At 43.3% G+C, this 18,896-nt stretch overlaps 1 protein-coding gene across 1 annotated transcript in view; it reads left to right on the top strand.

Moving 5' to 3' along the window:
- The window catches only part of PARD3 (par-3 family cell polarity regulator), a 714,541-nt gene that overhangs the window by 102,207 nt on the left and 593,438 nt on the right, over nt 1–18,896 (top strand). The window contains exon 2 of the mRNA XM_012642182.1: nt 18,096–18,197. Within this exon, the coding sequence (XP_012497636.1) occupies nt 18,096–18,197 (102 nt within the window). The remainder of the gene's footprint in view (nt 1–18,095; nt 18,198–18,896) is intronic.

The following is an 18,896-nucleotide window of genomic DNA, read 5'->3' as shown; positions in this document are numbered from 1 at the left end:
GCTATCATATTGGATTTTTTTCTTTAATTTTGTCCTAATAGGTGAAAGCTGGGACTCTGACAACTGTGGGAGATGCCTGTACAGCAGTGTGTGTGTGTGTGTGTGTGTGTGTGTGTGTGTGTGTGTGTGTGTGTGTGTGTGTGTGAGATCCAAGATGTGGAACAGGGCGCTTTGGTCCCCTGGTACCCTGCGGGTGGATGAGCCCCCTGGTCACATGGCACATCACTTGTGGACGTCGGGCAGTCTCAGGGAGTGCTCTCGATTCCCTCCTCAGTTTCCCCTTCTGGCTCCGGCTGGGAGTGTCACGGGGGCTGCCCAGCAGCTGCGATAGGCTGGACATCAGGGTCGGGTTCCTTGCTGCAGCTGAAGCATTCCTGGGGGGTCAGCCTCTGTTGTTGTTGTTCTTTTCACATGGTTTACTTTACACCCTATTCTTCCCACAGTTGTTTGGCTCTTTTCAAAGACAGGGTGGAGGTATAGGGAAGAAATAACTTAATTTGAGGATTAGAATTCTGTTACTTGTAGAGTGCAATCTCCTCAACTCTGCAGTTGATTTCTTTTGGTTGCCACTGGTCTTTGTAAAGAGTGACGTTGCTTAAGATTTATTAATATATATAACCGAGTCAGTTTTTGCCTCAGTATCATATTTATGCAAGGTATTTCAAGGGTATTTTGAGTATTTAATATAGATTAAAAACTAGTCACCATTCTCAAGATATTTCTATTGCCTTTCTGGTATGACGCAGCACAGAGTTCTGTCAAGGGCCCTCTAATTGGCCTGAAAAGTGTTTTCTTCGTCTTAACGTTGTGGCTTTTAATTGAGGGTGACAGTCCTTAAAAGGAAATTATTTTGTTTAAATTATGGTGGAGTTAGCTTTACTACATAATTTGGGAACGTTTTTATGATGACATTAGTGGTATATACTGAAGCATACATCTTAATTGTAAATACTGTTTCAGGTGAGTTGAGAAGAATTTTTGATTCTGTACAAAATGGCATTGTTTATAAAGCAAATTTTTAAAAAAAACCATAAACAAAATGTGTATGTACATACATATGTGTGTATATATATATATATACATTAAATAAAAAGAATGTCAGTAAAACAAACTAGATTTATTTACTCCAGGGAGAAATTGTTTCCAACATACCTTGTACCATGAACTAAAATTTTGGTGCCCGTCCTGTCCCTGTGTCCATCCAACACAGAGACATGTTGTTGCAGGAGTATCGGGTGACTGTGGGACAGGGCTGTGCAGGAGCAAAACTGGGTGGTTTTGCATCAAAACAAACACCCACGTAACCACGTGGACTTTGCCCTGCGAGTCCTTTGGCATCATAGATTTTCAGTGAGAACGGGCTCTAGTATTCACATATGTGGCTATGCTGATTTTATGGTAATTAAGTCAATCTTGTGATAGCCATTACTCGGCTGTAATATGAAAGTTGAAGGTCTTGAACTTAATGTTGATAAATTCATAGTCCTAATCTCTCGTTGGCTTCAAATCTCTTTGTCTTTCTGATGGGAAGAAGGGAAAAAGGGCCGTGGATTGCGGTTCTATTGGAAACGTCTGATTGCTATGTGATTGCACAGGTGTGGCTACGGAGGCAGGTGGTGGTTTCTCTTGCACTCATAGGAACATGTTTTTGGCCTCAGTTGTCAAACGAGTTTTGTGTTTTCCTTGTCTAGTCTTGTTGACCTGCTATTCATATTAGTCTTTTGATAAACAGAGCTGCTGCAGTACACCAAGGGAGTGTTTTAAGGAACTAGTAAAACAAATTTGAGGGCTGAGACTTTTATCCAGAAAGGATTTAACTAAAAAAAAAGGCAGGGGGAGGGTGGAGAATGAAGCAACTCTATGATAATAGAATAATCCTTAAAATTTTAGAATTAAATTTGATTTTGGGTTTTTGGAAATGCTTGCTTTTCCTCTTCTACTCTCAAATTGTGGATTTATATCTGCTGCTTTTGTTGGCGGCATATTACCTTGTTATACAGGTAATGATGGTGACATTGAGGTTAGGATTTGAGCACTAGCCATTTTCACACAGATCTGAAAAGGGCTCTGCCCCAGCCTACGCTGAGGAGGGATCACGTGTAGCTGGCGCAACTCAACATACCCCCCATACAGGGGGAGAAGAGAATGAATAAGGTGAAAACACAAGTGCGGAAGCCATGCATTGTGTCCCCGCTCTATTCTCAGTGGTTCCAACACGCCATATATGTTTGACCTTCTCACCTTTGTCCTAAGATTTCCCCTGATTAAAATGAAGTGATTATTCCTTCATGAAGTATTCTTTGTCTTTAGTGTTTACTGAATTTTTGTAATTCCTGTCCTGCTTGGTTGTCACTGCATTTTTGTACTTGAGTACTGTGCGTGAACTTTCCATATACCTATGGCTTTCCTCCCAAAACTGATGTTAAAGTCTTGGAGAACCGGGGGTGTTATTACAGCCTTGATCGTACCCCCTTTATTCCAAAACACAATTACTTTCACACTGGATAGGCATGGTTATCTTATTTCTACTTAGGAAAAAAAGCTGCCTGGGGTGTGTGTAATTTTTGAGATACAGCCTCCCGGACTGGTAGAGCAACGTGTGAATCTCAGAGATAATCCAGCTCCTTCATTTTTATACCAAAGGCCTTGCTCGGGTGCCCACAAAGAGTAAATAACTTGTGCAGTCATAGAATCATTTTATTGCTTTTTTGGTGGCTGCTGGTAGATGGGGCTCGCACTTGCTAGATGCCCTTGTCACCAAAGCGCAGGTTTCCTGTTGCACACACAGTGTGTGCCTTTGCAGCGTCACAAACTCCTTTTGCTCCTGTTTTGTCTCCTCCCTCTGTCTGACAAGTTTATAGTTACGAGTTTTATTGTTCAAGGTAGTCCATTGGACTCTTTAATTATTAGTTGTGTGATTATGTTTTGCTTGAGTTCCCATAGAGCTGATTTGTTTCCTTCCATGCAGGATTTTGTCAGATGCTTTAAAGTGTCCTACAGAATATTAATAGTGCAGACCAGCTGTATTTGTGCCTGCTATATTTTCTGCTTTTGTCCTTCGATTGTGGTGCTTAATTTTTTTTCCCCTGAGATATACTGTGTACCATAATTTCTTAAAATAAATTGAAGGCACAGGTAACTAAGTATCAAATATCTCCTAAGGGAAAACTTCCTAGGAGTAGAGAACTAGCCATGTATTTAAGGGATTATGAATTATACGGAATTAACATATGTAATCTCCTTTGCATGTATTTCGTAAGATATCTTGGAGCCCTTCTTTAAAAATTCTCCCATTTTAAATGGATGCCCTTATTTGAAACTGACCAGATGGCCCAAGATAAAGTCTTGCATCCTATTAGGGCCTTTCAGAAAAAATCTAACTGGCAACAAATTTTGAAACAAATAGGTTAGTAAAGGAATACAAATTGATCTTTGACTTGGGATAATCAGTAACGGATATCAATGAGTGTTCTAGTGGGTGGGGGGCTTTGAGAAACTGTTTGAGGGAGTCCCTGTGGTTTCACATGCCAGACTACAGATTCTAGGAGGGCAGGGACATGCTATACCCCTGCATCTAGGTCGGTGGGGAATAGATGGTCCGTAAATACTTGCTGGATGAATGAATACTGTTGCCTTTCAGACTCATCAGGGTGATACATTGTAAAACATGCATAACTTCAAGACAGTATTTTAAGTTGGGGCCTAGATAAAGTATGTCATGAACAGATACATCGAAGCCAGGAATTGAATTGTGAGTGAGATTTCTGCAAGTGAACAGATGGGGACGGATTCCACGAGTCACAAACAAACAGATAAGTTTGAGCAACAAGATTGCGTGGACCGAATCGTCCCTATCTTGTTCTGTATGAATATACCTATAAATGCCCTTCATCTGTCTGTGTCGCTCTGTCCCTGCTGAAAATCTTTCCTAAAAGTTGATGGGTGTTTCTTGCCTACAAAGATACCCATGGTGCTAAGATTGAGCGGCACCCTCTGATCTCTGGCAGATCTTTTGAAGATACCATCACAGATCCCTCCCTTCGTAGGAGTATCCTGAGCGGAGAGGGGAACCCCACCTCTGGCATCAGCAACTCTCTGGATACATTGAGAACACGCCCCTCCACCCTCCCGAGTGGCTGTGGTCTGAGCTGTCCCTCTGTCAGGTGTCCACTGCCTTGCGGCCACGTTCCTGCTGTGATGTGGGGGTGCTGTGGGACTCTCACCTGGACCCCATCCAGTGTGGGGTGTGCTGGCTTTGAGTACAGGGGCCACAGGGTACAGCTGGGTGACTGTTTGCCCAGGGGTCCAAGTCGGCCATCAGAGGTAGGTGCGAGTGCTCCGTCAGAATTCCGTATTTCCCAGTAGATCTCTGCTGTCTTAGTTGGGTAGCGTTTCTTCCTATTCAGCTGTGTTTAGCACGGCCAGGTGTGAGGAATTAACACGCATGGTTAAGTAATTTGAGAGAATTTCCTTAAGTAAGACAAATCAGGAGGTAGTTTCTGGATTAAGTAATGTGATGGGCGGGGGAGTAGGGGAGCTGCGTTGGGGTCAAATTTTTTGTTTTAGAATTGAGGGCCATTTAGAGTTTTATCGTGTTTCAGTGAGGTCTTCTTTCCAGGGCAGACAAATTCCTTTTGGTCTGAGTCAGCTTCTCCCGTTTGAGAGAAGTCAGAGAGTAAACGTGAGAGGGTCGGTTTTCCTTTTGTTAGGTTGGGTGAGTGACCTTAAGAATCTGCTAGGTTTGGTTGTCTTGGATTATTTCTTTTATAAAAGAGAAACATTTGACATTTTAGTTGGCTTTTAAAAACGTCATACAATATAGTAGTCACTGTCTTAACTGCGTGTGTGTGTGTGTGTGTGTGTGTGTGTGTGTGTGTGTGTGTGTGTGTTTGCTGTGGGTCCCAGAGGCCGCAGGAGGGTGTCTCTACCTCGAGGTGTCCCTGACGAGTCTATGTTTATGGGTTGTTTTTCCTGCAGTTTTGAATCCAGCCCTGCCTGAGCACGGAAAAGAATGCAACTTAAATTTGTTTATCTTTGATAGGTCCCATAGTGTGAAGCGTGACTTCCTCAGTATTCACTATTTTTTTCCCCCCATTCTAAGTCGGGGGGAGCTCTTTTATCTTGGTTATTGCTTCAGTTTCTCCCTTTCAAATTTGTCCCCTTGGCAAACCTGTCGGACCCTCCTGGAAGAGGCAGCGTGTCCCGAAGCGTGGATTTCCACGTCCCATCGGAGCAATGTCTGAGCCTGAGCTGCCCTTGCTCTGTCCCATTGGTTACGCGGTGGGGATCTTAGATCAAGTTTCCTGGTCCTCAGCCTCCTCGTCTACAAAATGGAGCTGGAAACATTTGCCTTGCAGGACTGATGTGAAAACCGTCACGTGGCAAGCAGGGGTTGCACGTAAGAAGTGCCAGTGGTCGGGCCCCATGGCTGGACCCACGTGGAGTGTGGGCGAAGGCACGGGGTGGATCAGGAGGTGGGCACAGCGCCGTGGTGCCGATGGTGGCAGAGCTCGCGAATAGAGATTTCGAGTTCAGGAGCAGAAAATCCTGTAGGTCCACACCAACCTCTGGGGACTTAGGTTTGGATTACTGCGTATCCACTGGCTCTACATTCCCTTCCTTAGTAAAGCCTTCTGTTCCCTGTCCACCAGCTCGTCGGCTAGCACCGCTCCCCACGTCCCATGCCCTGGTGCGTCTCACACCTGCCAGGACTGGAGTGGGGCGACCGTGGTCGGCCACCCTGAACCTTCGCCTTGCCCTCCTTCTCCTGGAGCACGAGCAGGTGTATCCAGGCTTGAACTCACTTCTGTGGGCGAGGACACAGGTATTCACGCTGCAATTTGGGCTCCTTTTTGTCGCAAGGGAAAAGTATCTGGATGTCTTCTTTCCCCACTTCTGAAATGTCGTGTGGAACGTAAGCTAGAATAACCGCAGGGCATTTCCGGAGCCAGCTCGGCCAGGCGGCAGGGGACGCAGGGTGAGCGGGGGCGCCGGTTCTGACACGGCCCAGCATGTCCACGGCCTGTCTTTTGGCAGTTAGGGGAGCACAGGCCTGTGTTTGTGGATTATAGTCTCTGGGAAACTCTTATGTAAGTTCTTCGCTTTACCCAAGAAGGATATTGTTTTTATTTTTTTCTTCAGTACACACCATTTATACAACACAGGACTTTGTTCTTTGTTTTATGCTAAAAAAAACAACAAACAAACAAACAAAAAACTGAAGATGGTCCCTGTCTTTGGGGATCTTATCTAGAGATAAACAAAACACCAGGCATATACAGGAAACAGGCTATTAAGTGACACACACGTGGTCTGGATAAATACCTTAGGGTTGGAGCACATTTCACAGAGGAGGTGGTTTTTGACCTTTATTTGCAAAGATGGTATATGATCTGGGTGGTTGGAAGCGTGGAGATGAAAGTGTTCCAGATGTTTGGAAGAGAATGAACGAAGCGTGAAGATTAATTAATTCACTTGACTGATATTTCTGTCTCGGACACTGTTCTGGGTGTTTGGGGTTTCCTGGTGAACAGAGCAATTGAAGATCCAGATACAGTGAGGCAGTGTTGAGACCTGTCACGAGAAACGGGCTTGGGGAGAACTTTGAGTGTTTGGCCGAGGATGTTGGATTTTTGACCTTGACAATGAGTCACTTCCAGTGACTCATAGGACAGTGACATGATAAAAGGGATATTTTCTGAAGATAAATGTGGGGGTAGCAAGGGTGCAGGGCAGGTCTGAAGAGAGAGGAGTCTAGAAGCAGGGAGATGAGTTGGATGGTAGTTATTGAGCGCAAGAGCGGAGGGCATGGGAAGTGAAGAAACGTATTCGCTCGTTATTTAAGATGATGTGGTTTTAAAATTGCACATATATTTATTATGGAAAGTCAGAAAATATAGGCAAGTACTACCAATTGCATATAGCAATTCCTGTCTTTCATCTATGCCTATGGGTAGCACACTCTTCAAACTGAGGGTGAGATGATCCCTTACATGGTATTCTGTGATCGACATTTTGAATTGCTGTATCTTGTTTCATTGATTGTATATACTCAACCTATTTCTTATTTTATATATAGCTCATTTCTTACTCTGTATTATATATTAAAACATCTGATTCCGTGCATCTTGACCATATATCTTTCTCCACATTTTTCATTACTGGGTCAGTGGGTATGCTCAATTTTAAGCATTTTGAAGCATGGTGCCAAATTTTACCTCCCTGTCTCCCTCTCTGCCCAAAAACGTGTGTGACAGTTTAGTACCAGGAACAGTATGTGAGAATGCTGGTTTCCTGTATTCTCATGAACCCTGGGTCATTAAATTTGTTTACAATTAATCTGGTTTCCCAATTTGTTATGAAAACCTTAAATAGTAGCTGAGAGAATCATACACAGCACAGCTGCTGTCGGTTGACCTCTGGTGGGGCTTGGCCGGGGGAGATGGCAGCTCTGTGATTAGAGAGCCCCGAGGTACGTCCCTGTCCCTCTCTGCTTTGGGCTGTGTCTCTGCAGCAGCCAGAGTCTCTTCCCAAGTTCCAGCTCCTGCCTCACTGTCCCCCGTGGGTCCAGCTTCTGCCAGGCTTTGCAGCCCTGGGCTCTGGAGCCACCTGCTTTTGTCCTTTTAGTACTTTCCTGCTTCTGCTGATCTGTGGGGACCCCCACCCCCACCTCCACCCTGGTTTGGAGTCTCAACTCTGCTTATGAGTCTTTGCATCCAATTCCCTATAGTAAATTCCCTCTGTTTGAGATACTTGGGATGATTTACATTTTCCTAATTGCACTCTCAGTGTTAGATATTTATTCGGGGTGTGTGTGTGTGTACGGGTTTGGCATCCCTGATCCAAAAACCTGAAATCCAAAATACACCAAAATCTGGAACTTTTTGAGTACCAACATGATGCCACAAGTGGAAAATTCCACACATACTTAACACAAATTTGGTTTCATGCAAAAAAATTACTGAAAATATTGCATAAGATTACCTTCAGGCTATGTGTCTAAGGTGTTGATGAAACAGAAATGAATTTTGTGTTGAGACTTGGTTCCCATCCCCAAGATATCTGATTATGTATATGCTGATATTCCAAAATTCAAAAAAATCGGCAATCCCAAACACTTCTGGCCTGAAGCATTTCAAGTAAGGGATACTCAACCTGTGTGTGTGTGTGTGTGTATATGTGCATATGTACGTGTATATATGTGTATGTATACATATAAGCTATTTGAAAGTTAGCAGACATCATGGCATTTTATCTCTAAATATTTTAGAACATATACCCTAAGAATAAAGATGTTTCCTTAAATATCCACGAAACTATCATCACACCTAAGAAAATTATTCTTAATTTCCTAGTATCCTCTGATATTGATTCCATATTAAAAACTCCCAAGTTGTCCCCAAGATGTCTTTTACAGTGACTTTTTTTTTTTTTAACCCCAGCAAGGATCCAGTCAAGACTCACACCTTGAATTTGGTTATGCCTCCTTAGTCTCTTTGATCTAGAACCATCCTCCAGATTGTTGTTTTGAGACAGGGTCTCACTCTGTCACCCAGGCTGCAGTGCAGTGGTGTCATCATGGTTCACTGCAACCCCCAACTCTTGGACTCCAGCAATCCTCCTGCCTCAGCCTCCTGAGTAGCTAGGACTCAGGCATGCACCACCACGCCCACCTAATTTTTCTATTTTTTGTAGAGATGGGTTCTCTCTTGCTTAGGCTGGTCTCGAACTCCTGACCTCAAGCAATCCTCTTGTCTTGATCTCCTGGAGTGCTAGGATTTACATGGTGAGCCACCATGCCCAGCCCCATCCAGATTGTTTTTTTAATGACAGGCTTTTAATATTTTCTCTTGAAAACTTTCTATTGTACAGACTGATGAAACGAATTACAAATATACCCTTTTCCTTGATCCACCAATTGTTAACATTTTGCTGTATTTGTTTTTCCTATCTATATAGACACAGAGACACGCATTAACAATAGTACTGATTATATTTTGTGTGGGTTGAGACTAAACTACAGCTATAATACTTGTAACCCCTAGAAAACTTCAGCAGACATTCCCTCAAAACAATATTCTTTTATGTGATCATAGTACAACAATCACATTCAGGAAATTTACAAATTGTATGATTCTGTTACCTAATATGACAAATTTCTTCAGCCCTTTTTAGCAAATTTTTTCCTTGCAGATGCAGGATCCACTTCTTGGATGCATAGCACCATTGTGCTTGGATGTCAGATGGAGTGGCTTTTTTTTTTTTTTTTTAAGATCAGTGCAGTTGGGTTATAAAATAACAAAAAACAAAAAACTCTTCACATTTTGGAATTGCCTGATTGCTTCCTTGTTCCTTGGTTCTCTGTCCCCCATATTTCTTTCCCATAAAGAGTGGTCATGGTCTGATTAGGTTTAGTCAGAGGAGGCAGGTGCTGCCATTAGGAATGAAGACAACAGGAATTTGGTTTGAGAAGGCAGATAAGGAATACAAGCTTCATAAATCTGAAGTAAAACAGGACTTGATAAAAACCTTGTCCAGTTGTGAATTATTCCCAAATGGATATTCTTTTATTCGTTGTATAAAAATTTCCTGGCAGGCTTTTAAAACAAGCTCCCTGGGGGATTCAGACAGCTCCCAGGGTGATGTGCAGTGAAAGGGGGGATGTTTGAAATGGGAGTGTTGGGAGGACTCTGGTCTATGAGGACGTGGTTTTTGCAATCCTCTGCCCAGAGCATAGACTTGAAACAGCTGAGAGATTGTCTGATAGCGAACCCTGAGATTCATCTGTATGCTTGTCACAGGAGACATGGTAACCATTTAACAGATATAATAGCTAACATGTGTTTGATGGAAGAAGTCTGGGTAAGAGCATTTTAAACCCATGAATTTATGGGCTAACACATACTAGGTAGAAGAAACACAAAGTGTTTCAGCTTCCTCCCCACCCTCCACACCCATTCTGGGTCACTGGTTCTCGAACACTAGTATGCATCAGAATCACCTGGAGGGCTTGTTTAAATGCAGATTGCTGGATCCCACCTCTAGAGATTTTGATGCAGTAGGAACCCGGGTGTTTCCCCCACCCCCAGCATTGGAACTGGGGATGCGTTCTCAGGTGATGCTGCTGTTGGTCTGAACTTTCTCTTGGAGAACCACTGCTTTAAATCATGGAAATGAGATTAGAACACGTAATCAAATACTTAGATGAATGGTTTTTCCAACTTGGTTTTACCAGCCCAAACCTTTTTATTAAAAGGAATATTTTATGGACTTTCTCTTTATGCACTATATTAAAAAATGGAGCTGTTGCAAAGAGGTTGGGAGAAGGGGCTGTAGAGGGAAGGAAGACAAGACAGCAGCCTGATGTTGTAGATTGCAAATCGTCAGTGTTAGTCTGAGAAAGGGTGGACCAAGGTTGGAGTCCTGGTTAACAGTATTGATTGTGACCTCTTGTGAGCAATTTATGTTCTCTTAGTCTCAGTTCTCTCATCTGAAAATAGGAATTAGAAACCCACCTCCATATTAGTTAATGCACGTGAGTGCATTTAAAAAATTGCAAAACACAGTGCAGATGTAAATGGTGGGTGGGTGCTGTCTCCTTCATGCTGCGGCTCTGTCCTGTGCCAGCTCTGTGGTCCGGGTCTGTTCCCCCAACTTGCATGGAATGGTGGAGGCTTTGAGGGGCGTAGGTGACTGTGTTGACGTGAAAGTCATGTTGGATTTGGAGGTCAACGGTGGGCTGATATCCCATGTCAGTGCATGATGTGTGACCCTAGGAGAGATCGTGTGCTAGTTCTAATAAAGTGAGACGCCCGGAAGTTATTTCCTTGAGGTTGGACCTCACGTTCGATGCCATGCCGCATTTTTCGTTTTCGATTGACATGATAAATGAAGCCATCCACTCTTGAAGGGAGGCAGCAGGTTTGTTGTTTGCTCTGTGGTACTGAGGTGTTGGTGTTGGGTGTAGTTTGGGGCAGAGAAGTGGGAGCCGAGGAATGCACTTACTGTTAAATATCAGCCCCTCCCTTATGGTGGTACAGGGCATTATTTTAATGTTGAATGCCAGCTGTGACATCTGACCACGTGCGTCTTCTACCTTCATTGAGAAGGCGGCACAAAAATCTGTTTAATATTTAACGGGATAACTAACAAAATTGAAAATGAGTCCTATGTTTCAGATTATATGAAGAGAGAGGCGTTTTTGAAATGGAACTGATGAAATCCCGAAAAGTCAGAATTGCCTGTATCATGTCTGTCTTGAGTGCCAATGGTTTGTTTTATTTTTTTTTAAAGAGAACTTCAGAATGTATTTTAAAAATGTTTTCATGTTGGCTTATATAAATCAGAGGTTTACTTAACCCAGAGAATCTAGAATGATGCATAATTCCTGTTGATTGTGCTCGTCTGTTGACTTTAACAAATGAAATGTTTTCTGTTTGTTACATTGTTAACAGTGACTTCATTTGTCTTAGCAACATAGTTATCCTGTGGCTAACTGGATTGATGGATACTAAACATTTAAGCTGTGTGCAATGGTTATCATTTAAAGGAATTTTTCAAATGGTTTCCCTTTATTTATTTTTTTTGTTCGACGTTACATGTGTACATAGTCCTACTAGGGTGGTTATGGAAAAAAAGAGCCTTGGGAGGTTGCCTTTTCCAACTCCCCCTAATTCTTTTGATATTTACCTCCATATTTCTGTGTAATTTGCTCATATTCTTTCTTCTTGATTTTTTTGGTCATGTATTGTCTTAACATGGAAGGTTTAACCCTATTTCACTGCCCACGCGCTCACTGATAGCCACTTCTTTGATCTCTCTCGCGTAGACTTTTTAGACTGCTTTCTACAAATGTAGTTATAATTTTGATAAATATTTGAGGTTTACCTTATTTTCATTAGCAAAAGTTGCTTGTAGCTGGACCACATGTGATACTTTGATCACTTTTTCTTTCCTACGCAACTTTTGTGTTTTCAGTGGCATGAAAAAGGTTTTTTGCGTGGGTTGATCTTCTATAATTTTATAGCTAATGCAACCCCAGCTCTTCCGGTTGTTAAAGTAGAGTTTTGGTGTATTTTGCTCCATTGGTTACACTTTCAACGTCATTGTGAAGACATTGAGTGTGGGGACTGTGGCATGCTCCTGTCTGGGCTGGTCACTCTCTAAACCAGGTTCACGGCTGACACCCTGGGGCCTGGGATCTACCTTCATCATCCGGGATGCATCTCGGTGTTATGTCACCTGTTGTCATATGCTGTGTCATCCTTATCCATGCTTTAGGTCCGTATTCTGTTGGAACACATCTTCCAGTACCATCCAGAGAAAGTTACAAGTGAGGGTAATGTTTTTGGAGACGTTGCTTTTCTAGAAATATATCTTTTTACTACCTTTACACTTTACTGGTAGTTGGGTAAGGTGTGGAATTCTAGGATGGGAACTCTTTTTGGTGGGAATTTTTAAGTCACTGGTACGTTATCATCTAGATTCCAGTGTTGGCTCTTGAGAAATTGAAATTCATTCTGATTCTTCAATCTCTCCATTGCGACTTGCATTTTATTTTCTGGGAGGGGTTCTTCCCACCCCCCAATCTTCTGTTTGTCTTCTGTGTTCTGAGGGGGCTTGGTTTATGTCTGTTTTCATAAATTGCATTGGGTCCTCTGTGGGACTTTTTAATGTGGAAACGCATGTCATTCTGGGGAATTAACTTGACATCGTTTTTTGTTATTTTTCTGTTACCCGGTTCTCTTTTTCTAGAACTTCTGTTACTCAGCAGTTTGACTAACTTGACTGGTCTTATAGTTTTATTACCTTTTCTATTTTATCTCCTGCCTTTGCTTTTTTTCTTTAGTTCTCTGGAGAGAGATTTTCAGCTCCTTTCAACTATCCTATTGAGCTTTTCATTTTCAGTATTTTAATTTCCAAATGCTTTTTTAAAAAAAATTCTCTCTCCCTGTTTCTTTTTTTTTTTTCTTCCTTCCCTCGCTCCTCATCCTCCCCAGAAACCCAGATGCACCATCATCTGAACTTACTTTTAGGGCATCAGTGATGGGTTTTTAAAGAGCATCTTCTTTTAATAGAGTCTCTGGTTGTTTCAAGTTGTGTTTACTCTTCGTTGTGGTCTTTCTTCCATCCTCGGCGCTGTCTTCAACAGTTCGTGCCCGGGCCGCTGGCTCTGACAGGAGGGCTGCTAAGGATGGTTCGAGAGCACCGAGTTCAGGAGAAGGGGAGGGTCATGGCTGGGGCCGGTCAGACACCCAGGCCTTTTCTCTTCTGATGGTTAGAGCCCAGGGAATCTTCCAGCCTCTTGCCCTGGTGGTGTGAGTCCAGCCCCTAGCATTCTGGGAACAACGGGAAGCAGAGGGCTGCCCTGTATTCAGCAGTGAACGTTCATTTATCTCCTCCCATTTTTACTTCTGCAGTTGTCCCGGTCCAGACCTGCTGTCGTACTCAGGGGAGGGACAGTCACCTGCTGTGTGGAGTCTCCCAGGAAGCTGGGGCTTTAACTGCCGCTCAGACAGACTCTTTTCCTTCCCACCTTTCTTCCTGTGTTCGGACGCACTTGGTTCTCCCCGTTCTCCCGTGGGTGCCGCAGGGGAAGTCACGTGGCTTCTGGCTCTCCGCTCGGCCTCCTTGGGGCTCCCATTTGCAGCTCAGCTAAATGTGGCACCACGGGGCCCATCTGCTTTCCGGCTTCCAAAAAATCGAGTTGCCTTGTTTCCCTCTGATCTTTTTTTGTGGGATTATGCCTGGAAACCACCCCCCACCCCCAGGTTTCAGTGGACTTTCAGGAGAAGAGCAGAATAAATGTGTGTCTGTGTGATCTGAGGTTTTTACCTTTTCTGCCTTTTAGACACTTGTGTGTTCACAGCTTTCTGAATCAACTCCGCCACTCCCCCTGCCTCCCCCCCCTCCCCTGCTCGGGGTGCCCCTCTCACCCCTCCCCTGCTTGGGGTGCCCCTCTCACTCACTCCTGCTCCCCCTCTTGTGCTCCCCTCCCTTGAGTCTGCTCACCTGGTAGGAGCCAATTCTGCTAAATCCTCCCTCACAAATCTTTCTGGAGCCTTCCCAGTGACAATCATCCTTCCTTCCTCTGAACTCACGCAGCATTTCTTGGTCTGTTTTTCTTACACATGCTCTGCCTCTTTTTAACTACTCGTTTGTGTTATCCGATCAATTGTAATTTCTGACAGTGGGCAATGATTATTGCTTTGCCTTCATTCAATAATTAGCACAGAATAAATACTGAATTTTTTTTCTTTTGGTCTACGTGGATTTTTAGCGATCTTTTTTCTAGTCTTCTGTTTATAAGTGTATTCTTATTTGAAAACTGGACAGGATATTGACCACGGCTGTATGCCGTGGTTGCTGCAGAAGTAGGATGCTCTTTCCAGTTGCAAATACTTTCTTTGAAACTTGCATAAAATGTGCAGAGGCCATGCATTATACAGGTCACAACTCACAGAAACTCGTTAGCTTGTTGCGTAATGTGACGATGCTCTTTATGGAATCTGGGAGATTTCTTGAATTTGGGACAGGAGTGAGTCTGTCCTTCAGACTTTGCCTGCAGTGTTTTCTCTTACTGCTCCTGGAGTTGAGTGGCCACCAGCATTCCTCACAGCTTGCATCTTGGGAAGTTACTGTGCTGACGTTCTGACTTGGTCTCAGGAAATGTTCTCTCCACCCTGTTCCTCCCGCACTAGGCCAGGCTCTAGCTCGTTCTTTATCTGGACAAGCAGCAGTGATTCCTCATGTCGTTTTGTCTCCAGACTTCTTCTCTGGGCTTGGACCCATCCCTGGGGACATTTGCCTCTTGACAGTCTACTTGATGGCTGAACTTGGCTCCTTACGTGTTGCTTATGTGTGATGGACTTTTGGTTGCCATAATGTAAAATTGTCATTGTTTAAATCTTTGGTTATTTTAAGTGGACATATCCTAATTGAGAAATATTCTTTTTCTTTTTTAAAATTGAATATTGTGTCATGTTCGTTTTAACCTAGTGACTGGTATAATTATTGTAAAATTAGTGTTGATTAGTAGTGTAAAAAGTGGCTTGTCACAACTTACATTTCTAAGTTTCTACAGACAGGACAGCAAGGAATTTTATTATTTCAGACTTTCGAATGCAAACAGCCACAAAGTAGAATCAAGTGTGTTCCAGCTTTTCCCCTGTTGGAGACGTGACCATTCCCTTGAAAATACAGCAGGCCCCTCTGTTTATTGAAAGAGAATTATGTTGATGAAAATTGCCAGTTAAAATCTCCCAAGAAACCATTGTTCCAAGGAGTTGTATTTCTCAGTGGCAAAAATATCCTTCCTTGTTTTTATACTCTTGCGGGAGGAGGTCATTCTTAGATGCCCTGCTCACATCTGATTTTTTACAATGTAGCCTGCTTTTGTTGGGATTCCTGGTGACCTCCTCAACTCCTTCTCTTCGAAGAGTCATTTCCATTCAGCACAGTTTTGTGGAGTGGCAGCCTGATGTTTGCCTTGGCGCGACGTTGTCATGGCTGCTCAGCATAGCCGAGGGTTGAGTCAGGACCCCTCTGGGGGGGCGGGAGTCAACAACTGAGTCTCAAAATTAGAAAAGCCTTGATCAGTTAGTTGGAGGGTTAAAAGCCAAGTTTATAGAGTATTCCAAAGAGGCGGGGGAGAGTGATCACTGGTGTCAAATTCTGCTGACAGACTAAGATGAGGTTTCAGAACGGACTTTTTTTTTTTTTTTTTTTTTTGCATTGGGCAACATGGAGGCTGTTGGTGATGTGATGAGCAGTTTTGGGAGTGGGTCAGGGGAGGAAGCCTGGTTGGAATTGGTTATGGGAAGAGGCAAACCTGAAACAAGCATAGAAAATTCTTTGAAGAATGTTGCTGTGAAGAGGATCAGAGAATTGGTACACTAATTGTAAGCTAAAGTCGGGTCAAGAAAAGTTTTTGTACTGCTTATGTAAAAATAAAGCATTAACGGTCTTCAAGGCTCAAGCTTGACACCTGACTACTGTTTTCCATACTATTATGGTTTGTAGGAACATTCACGGTGGGCTGGAGATATACTTCTATTCCGCCTGTGGGTGTGATGGTCAGGATGAGCTCTGGGAGAACAAGATGCCTGAGAAGTTCTGATGGATGGACAGGGTTGGCAGGGGGAGGAGTTGGGACCTGGGCATTGGGGTCACTGGGCTCGGGATCAGGGGTCCAGCCTTGCAGGACTTAATACAGGGTGTGGAAGACGAAGTTCTTGGTCAGAGGTGGGAATGTGGCACATTCTGAAGGATGAAGTTTTGAGGTTGAGCAAGTCTCGAGGTGGGGATTTATTTCAAAGGGGTGGCTCCAGATGTTATGTGAAGGCTACAGGTTATGATCTCATCTGCAGGGTGAAGAGGATTAGGAAGCTTCAAGAACAGTTTTCATGAGACACATCTTGGAGGTTGGTCTGTGTGTGTGTGTGTATGGAAGTGTTTTAGAAATGAAAGTTGATATTTAGCACGTGAGGCCACCCTAGAGCTTTGCTTGGTGGGAAGGGGAGGACAGGATGTGCTTGCTGTCAGTGGCCAGGGGGCACCTTTCCCGTAGGCACCCCCAGGGAATTCGTGATTGCCAACTTGGAGAGTAATACCATTTGGTAAGAAGACTAGGAACTCAGAATATCGTTTGTTTTGGGGCTTTGTTCTTTGGTGGCTCAACAAATCTGGAAGTGACAAATTCTGGAGCTCTCATAGTTGGCAGGTTCCCTGGAGGACATTATAATCGGGGATTTATGTGCAGTCAGGCCCCACAAAGAAAAAGATGCCAAGATACGTGCGTGTGTTTTGCAGACTGACTCTGGGTGTTCTGGATGAACAATTCCTTTTATGGAGGTCCAGATAGTTGAGGGTGCAGAGTAACTGGAGGTTATTCGCATAGTAGTTTTTATGGTGATGTTTAAGAGGATTAAGGTTTGAGCTGATGGCTGTGCTGGTTAAAAAGTGACAAGGTAAGAAGTGTTCCATTTTAGTGGCTCTTAGGCATGCCTCTGTTAGAGATTCACCTGGAGGGCTGCTTAAGAATGGATTCTCATCCCCTCCCCACCCCAGGGTCTCAGTCCATAGGTCTGGGGAGGATCCAGGAATCTGTATTTTAACTATTATTAATCTTTTGCCTCTGTTTCCTGGCTTTGCTTCAAGAAAGAACTACATCAAACATTACTTTTTAGATTGGAAAGATGGAGTGTTAACTTGAATTGAACTTTTGGATAGCAGTTTGGTGTCGTAGAGAATGCAGAAGCTAACGGCAAAACATACACGTTGTTATGTTTCCATTGCGGTATGTGAGAATGATGGTGAAGGCTCAAAAGCAAACAACTGTTTCCTCATCAAATCTGAAAACAGGGTTTTAAGGTTTTTTAATATATATACCATACAGAAGTGTGTACCATTTAAAACATTCTTTTTCTCTCTTCTGCCCAATTCCACTTCCTGCAAGAACCACTGCAAATTTTGGTGTGTTTTTAGACATTTCAATATGTACATATACAGGTGTGTGTGATTTTTGCTTTTGTAAAAAGAGGCTCAAACCACATAGCTGTTTTGAGCCTGCGTGGTCCACTCGTGGTCTTGTCAGCATCCTTCTGTGTCTGTGTCTTGACTTGTTCGTAAGGAGCACTTTGAGCAACCAGTGTGTGCAACCCACTTTTTGCAAATAAGCAAAAATCTGAGTTTTTCACATGTATCATATATGCTGTTGCTTATTAGGATATTTTTGTAGATTGCATTGAGGGGATTAGTATGTGTTTCATATATTGGATGATGGGAACCTAATATACTTTAGAGAAATCAATATTTCCTCTGCATTGAGTTTTGCTGGTTTCTGCAGTTCCTATCATAACAATGTATCAGCATCTGAGCCAAAGGGAAGAGTATGCATGAGTCACTCCATCATAAAAGAAAAGGAAAATGGACTCAATACCAAATTTAAGCAGCTACCTGAATTTTTACTCCATTGCAGTATTGTTGATATGGTCGATTCCTTTTTATGGGCAGGAAGTTATCACAGTTTAAATGGTCAGATTACCTTTCGGTGGTGGCTGACTCACTATATTCAATATTTCTGTTCTTTTGTGTAGGATCCAAACTACTGGATACAGGTGCATCGCTTGGAACACGGTGATGGAGGAATCCTGGACCTAGATGACATTCTCTGTGATGTAGCGGATGACAAAGACAGAGTGAGTTCATGCCCAGGGGAGGCTGCTCTGAATGCATTTTTCTGGGACCGGGGAGGGAGGTGGGTAGGTAGGTAGGCGTCCTTTCATTTCTGTTTTACACACATACTGTAAGGAACGTTTGGGCCACTCACTTTAGAATGTTTTGTTTTATAATAAGTATCATGAATCTTCACTAACCTGAATGCGAAGGGTATAATGATTTTCTTGATACCTAAGGACTTAAGTTTTGGAATTTTTAAATTGGAACTTTTTAAATGGAAATATCACAAAAAGGTTTGTGCCCCTTTCTCTGTTATTTTAATGAAATGTAACCTCTTTCTTGACTACTCAGGCCCATCTGTGTGATCACTGAGTTGTACGACACACAAGGTCTCTGAGTTGGGTCCCAGCTTTGGCTCAGAGACTATCCGTCCCCACTGCGGGCCTGAGTGCTGCACTGCCTTGCTACGGGATGGATGAGCCAGTGTGTCCAGGTGTTCTCCCTTGTTGTGTGCCTGGCTTTCAGAAAGCCATCTCTCTCTCCCTTGTGGCTGGGGGTGTGCTTTTACGTGGTGACACCATCTTCAGCGTAGTCTGTGATTTTGGCATCGTAAACACGGCCACCTACGGCACCTCAGTGTTACTTTACTCCCCCCACCCCCTCTTTTACGTACCCTTGCAAGGAATCAGGAGGAGGGGACTCTAAACATCTTTTTTTTT

Source organism: Propithecus coquereli, unplaced genomic scaffold (genome assembly GCF_000956105.1).
Source record: "Propithecus coquereli isolate 6110/MARCELLA unplaced genomic scaffold, Pcoq_1.0 Scaffold177, whole genome shotgun sequence".
NCBI classification, from domain to species: Eukaryota; Metazoa; Chordata; class Mammalia; order Primates; family Indriidae; genus Propithecus; species Propithecus coquereli.
Note: the sequence above shows the minus strand (reverse complement) of the source record. Positions and strands in the feature narration are given on the sequence as shown.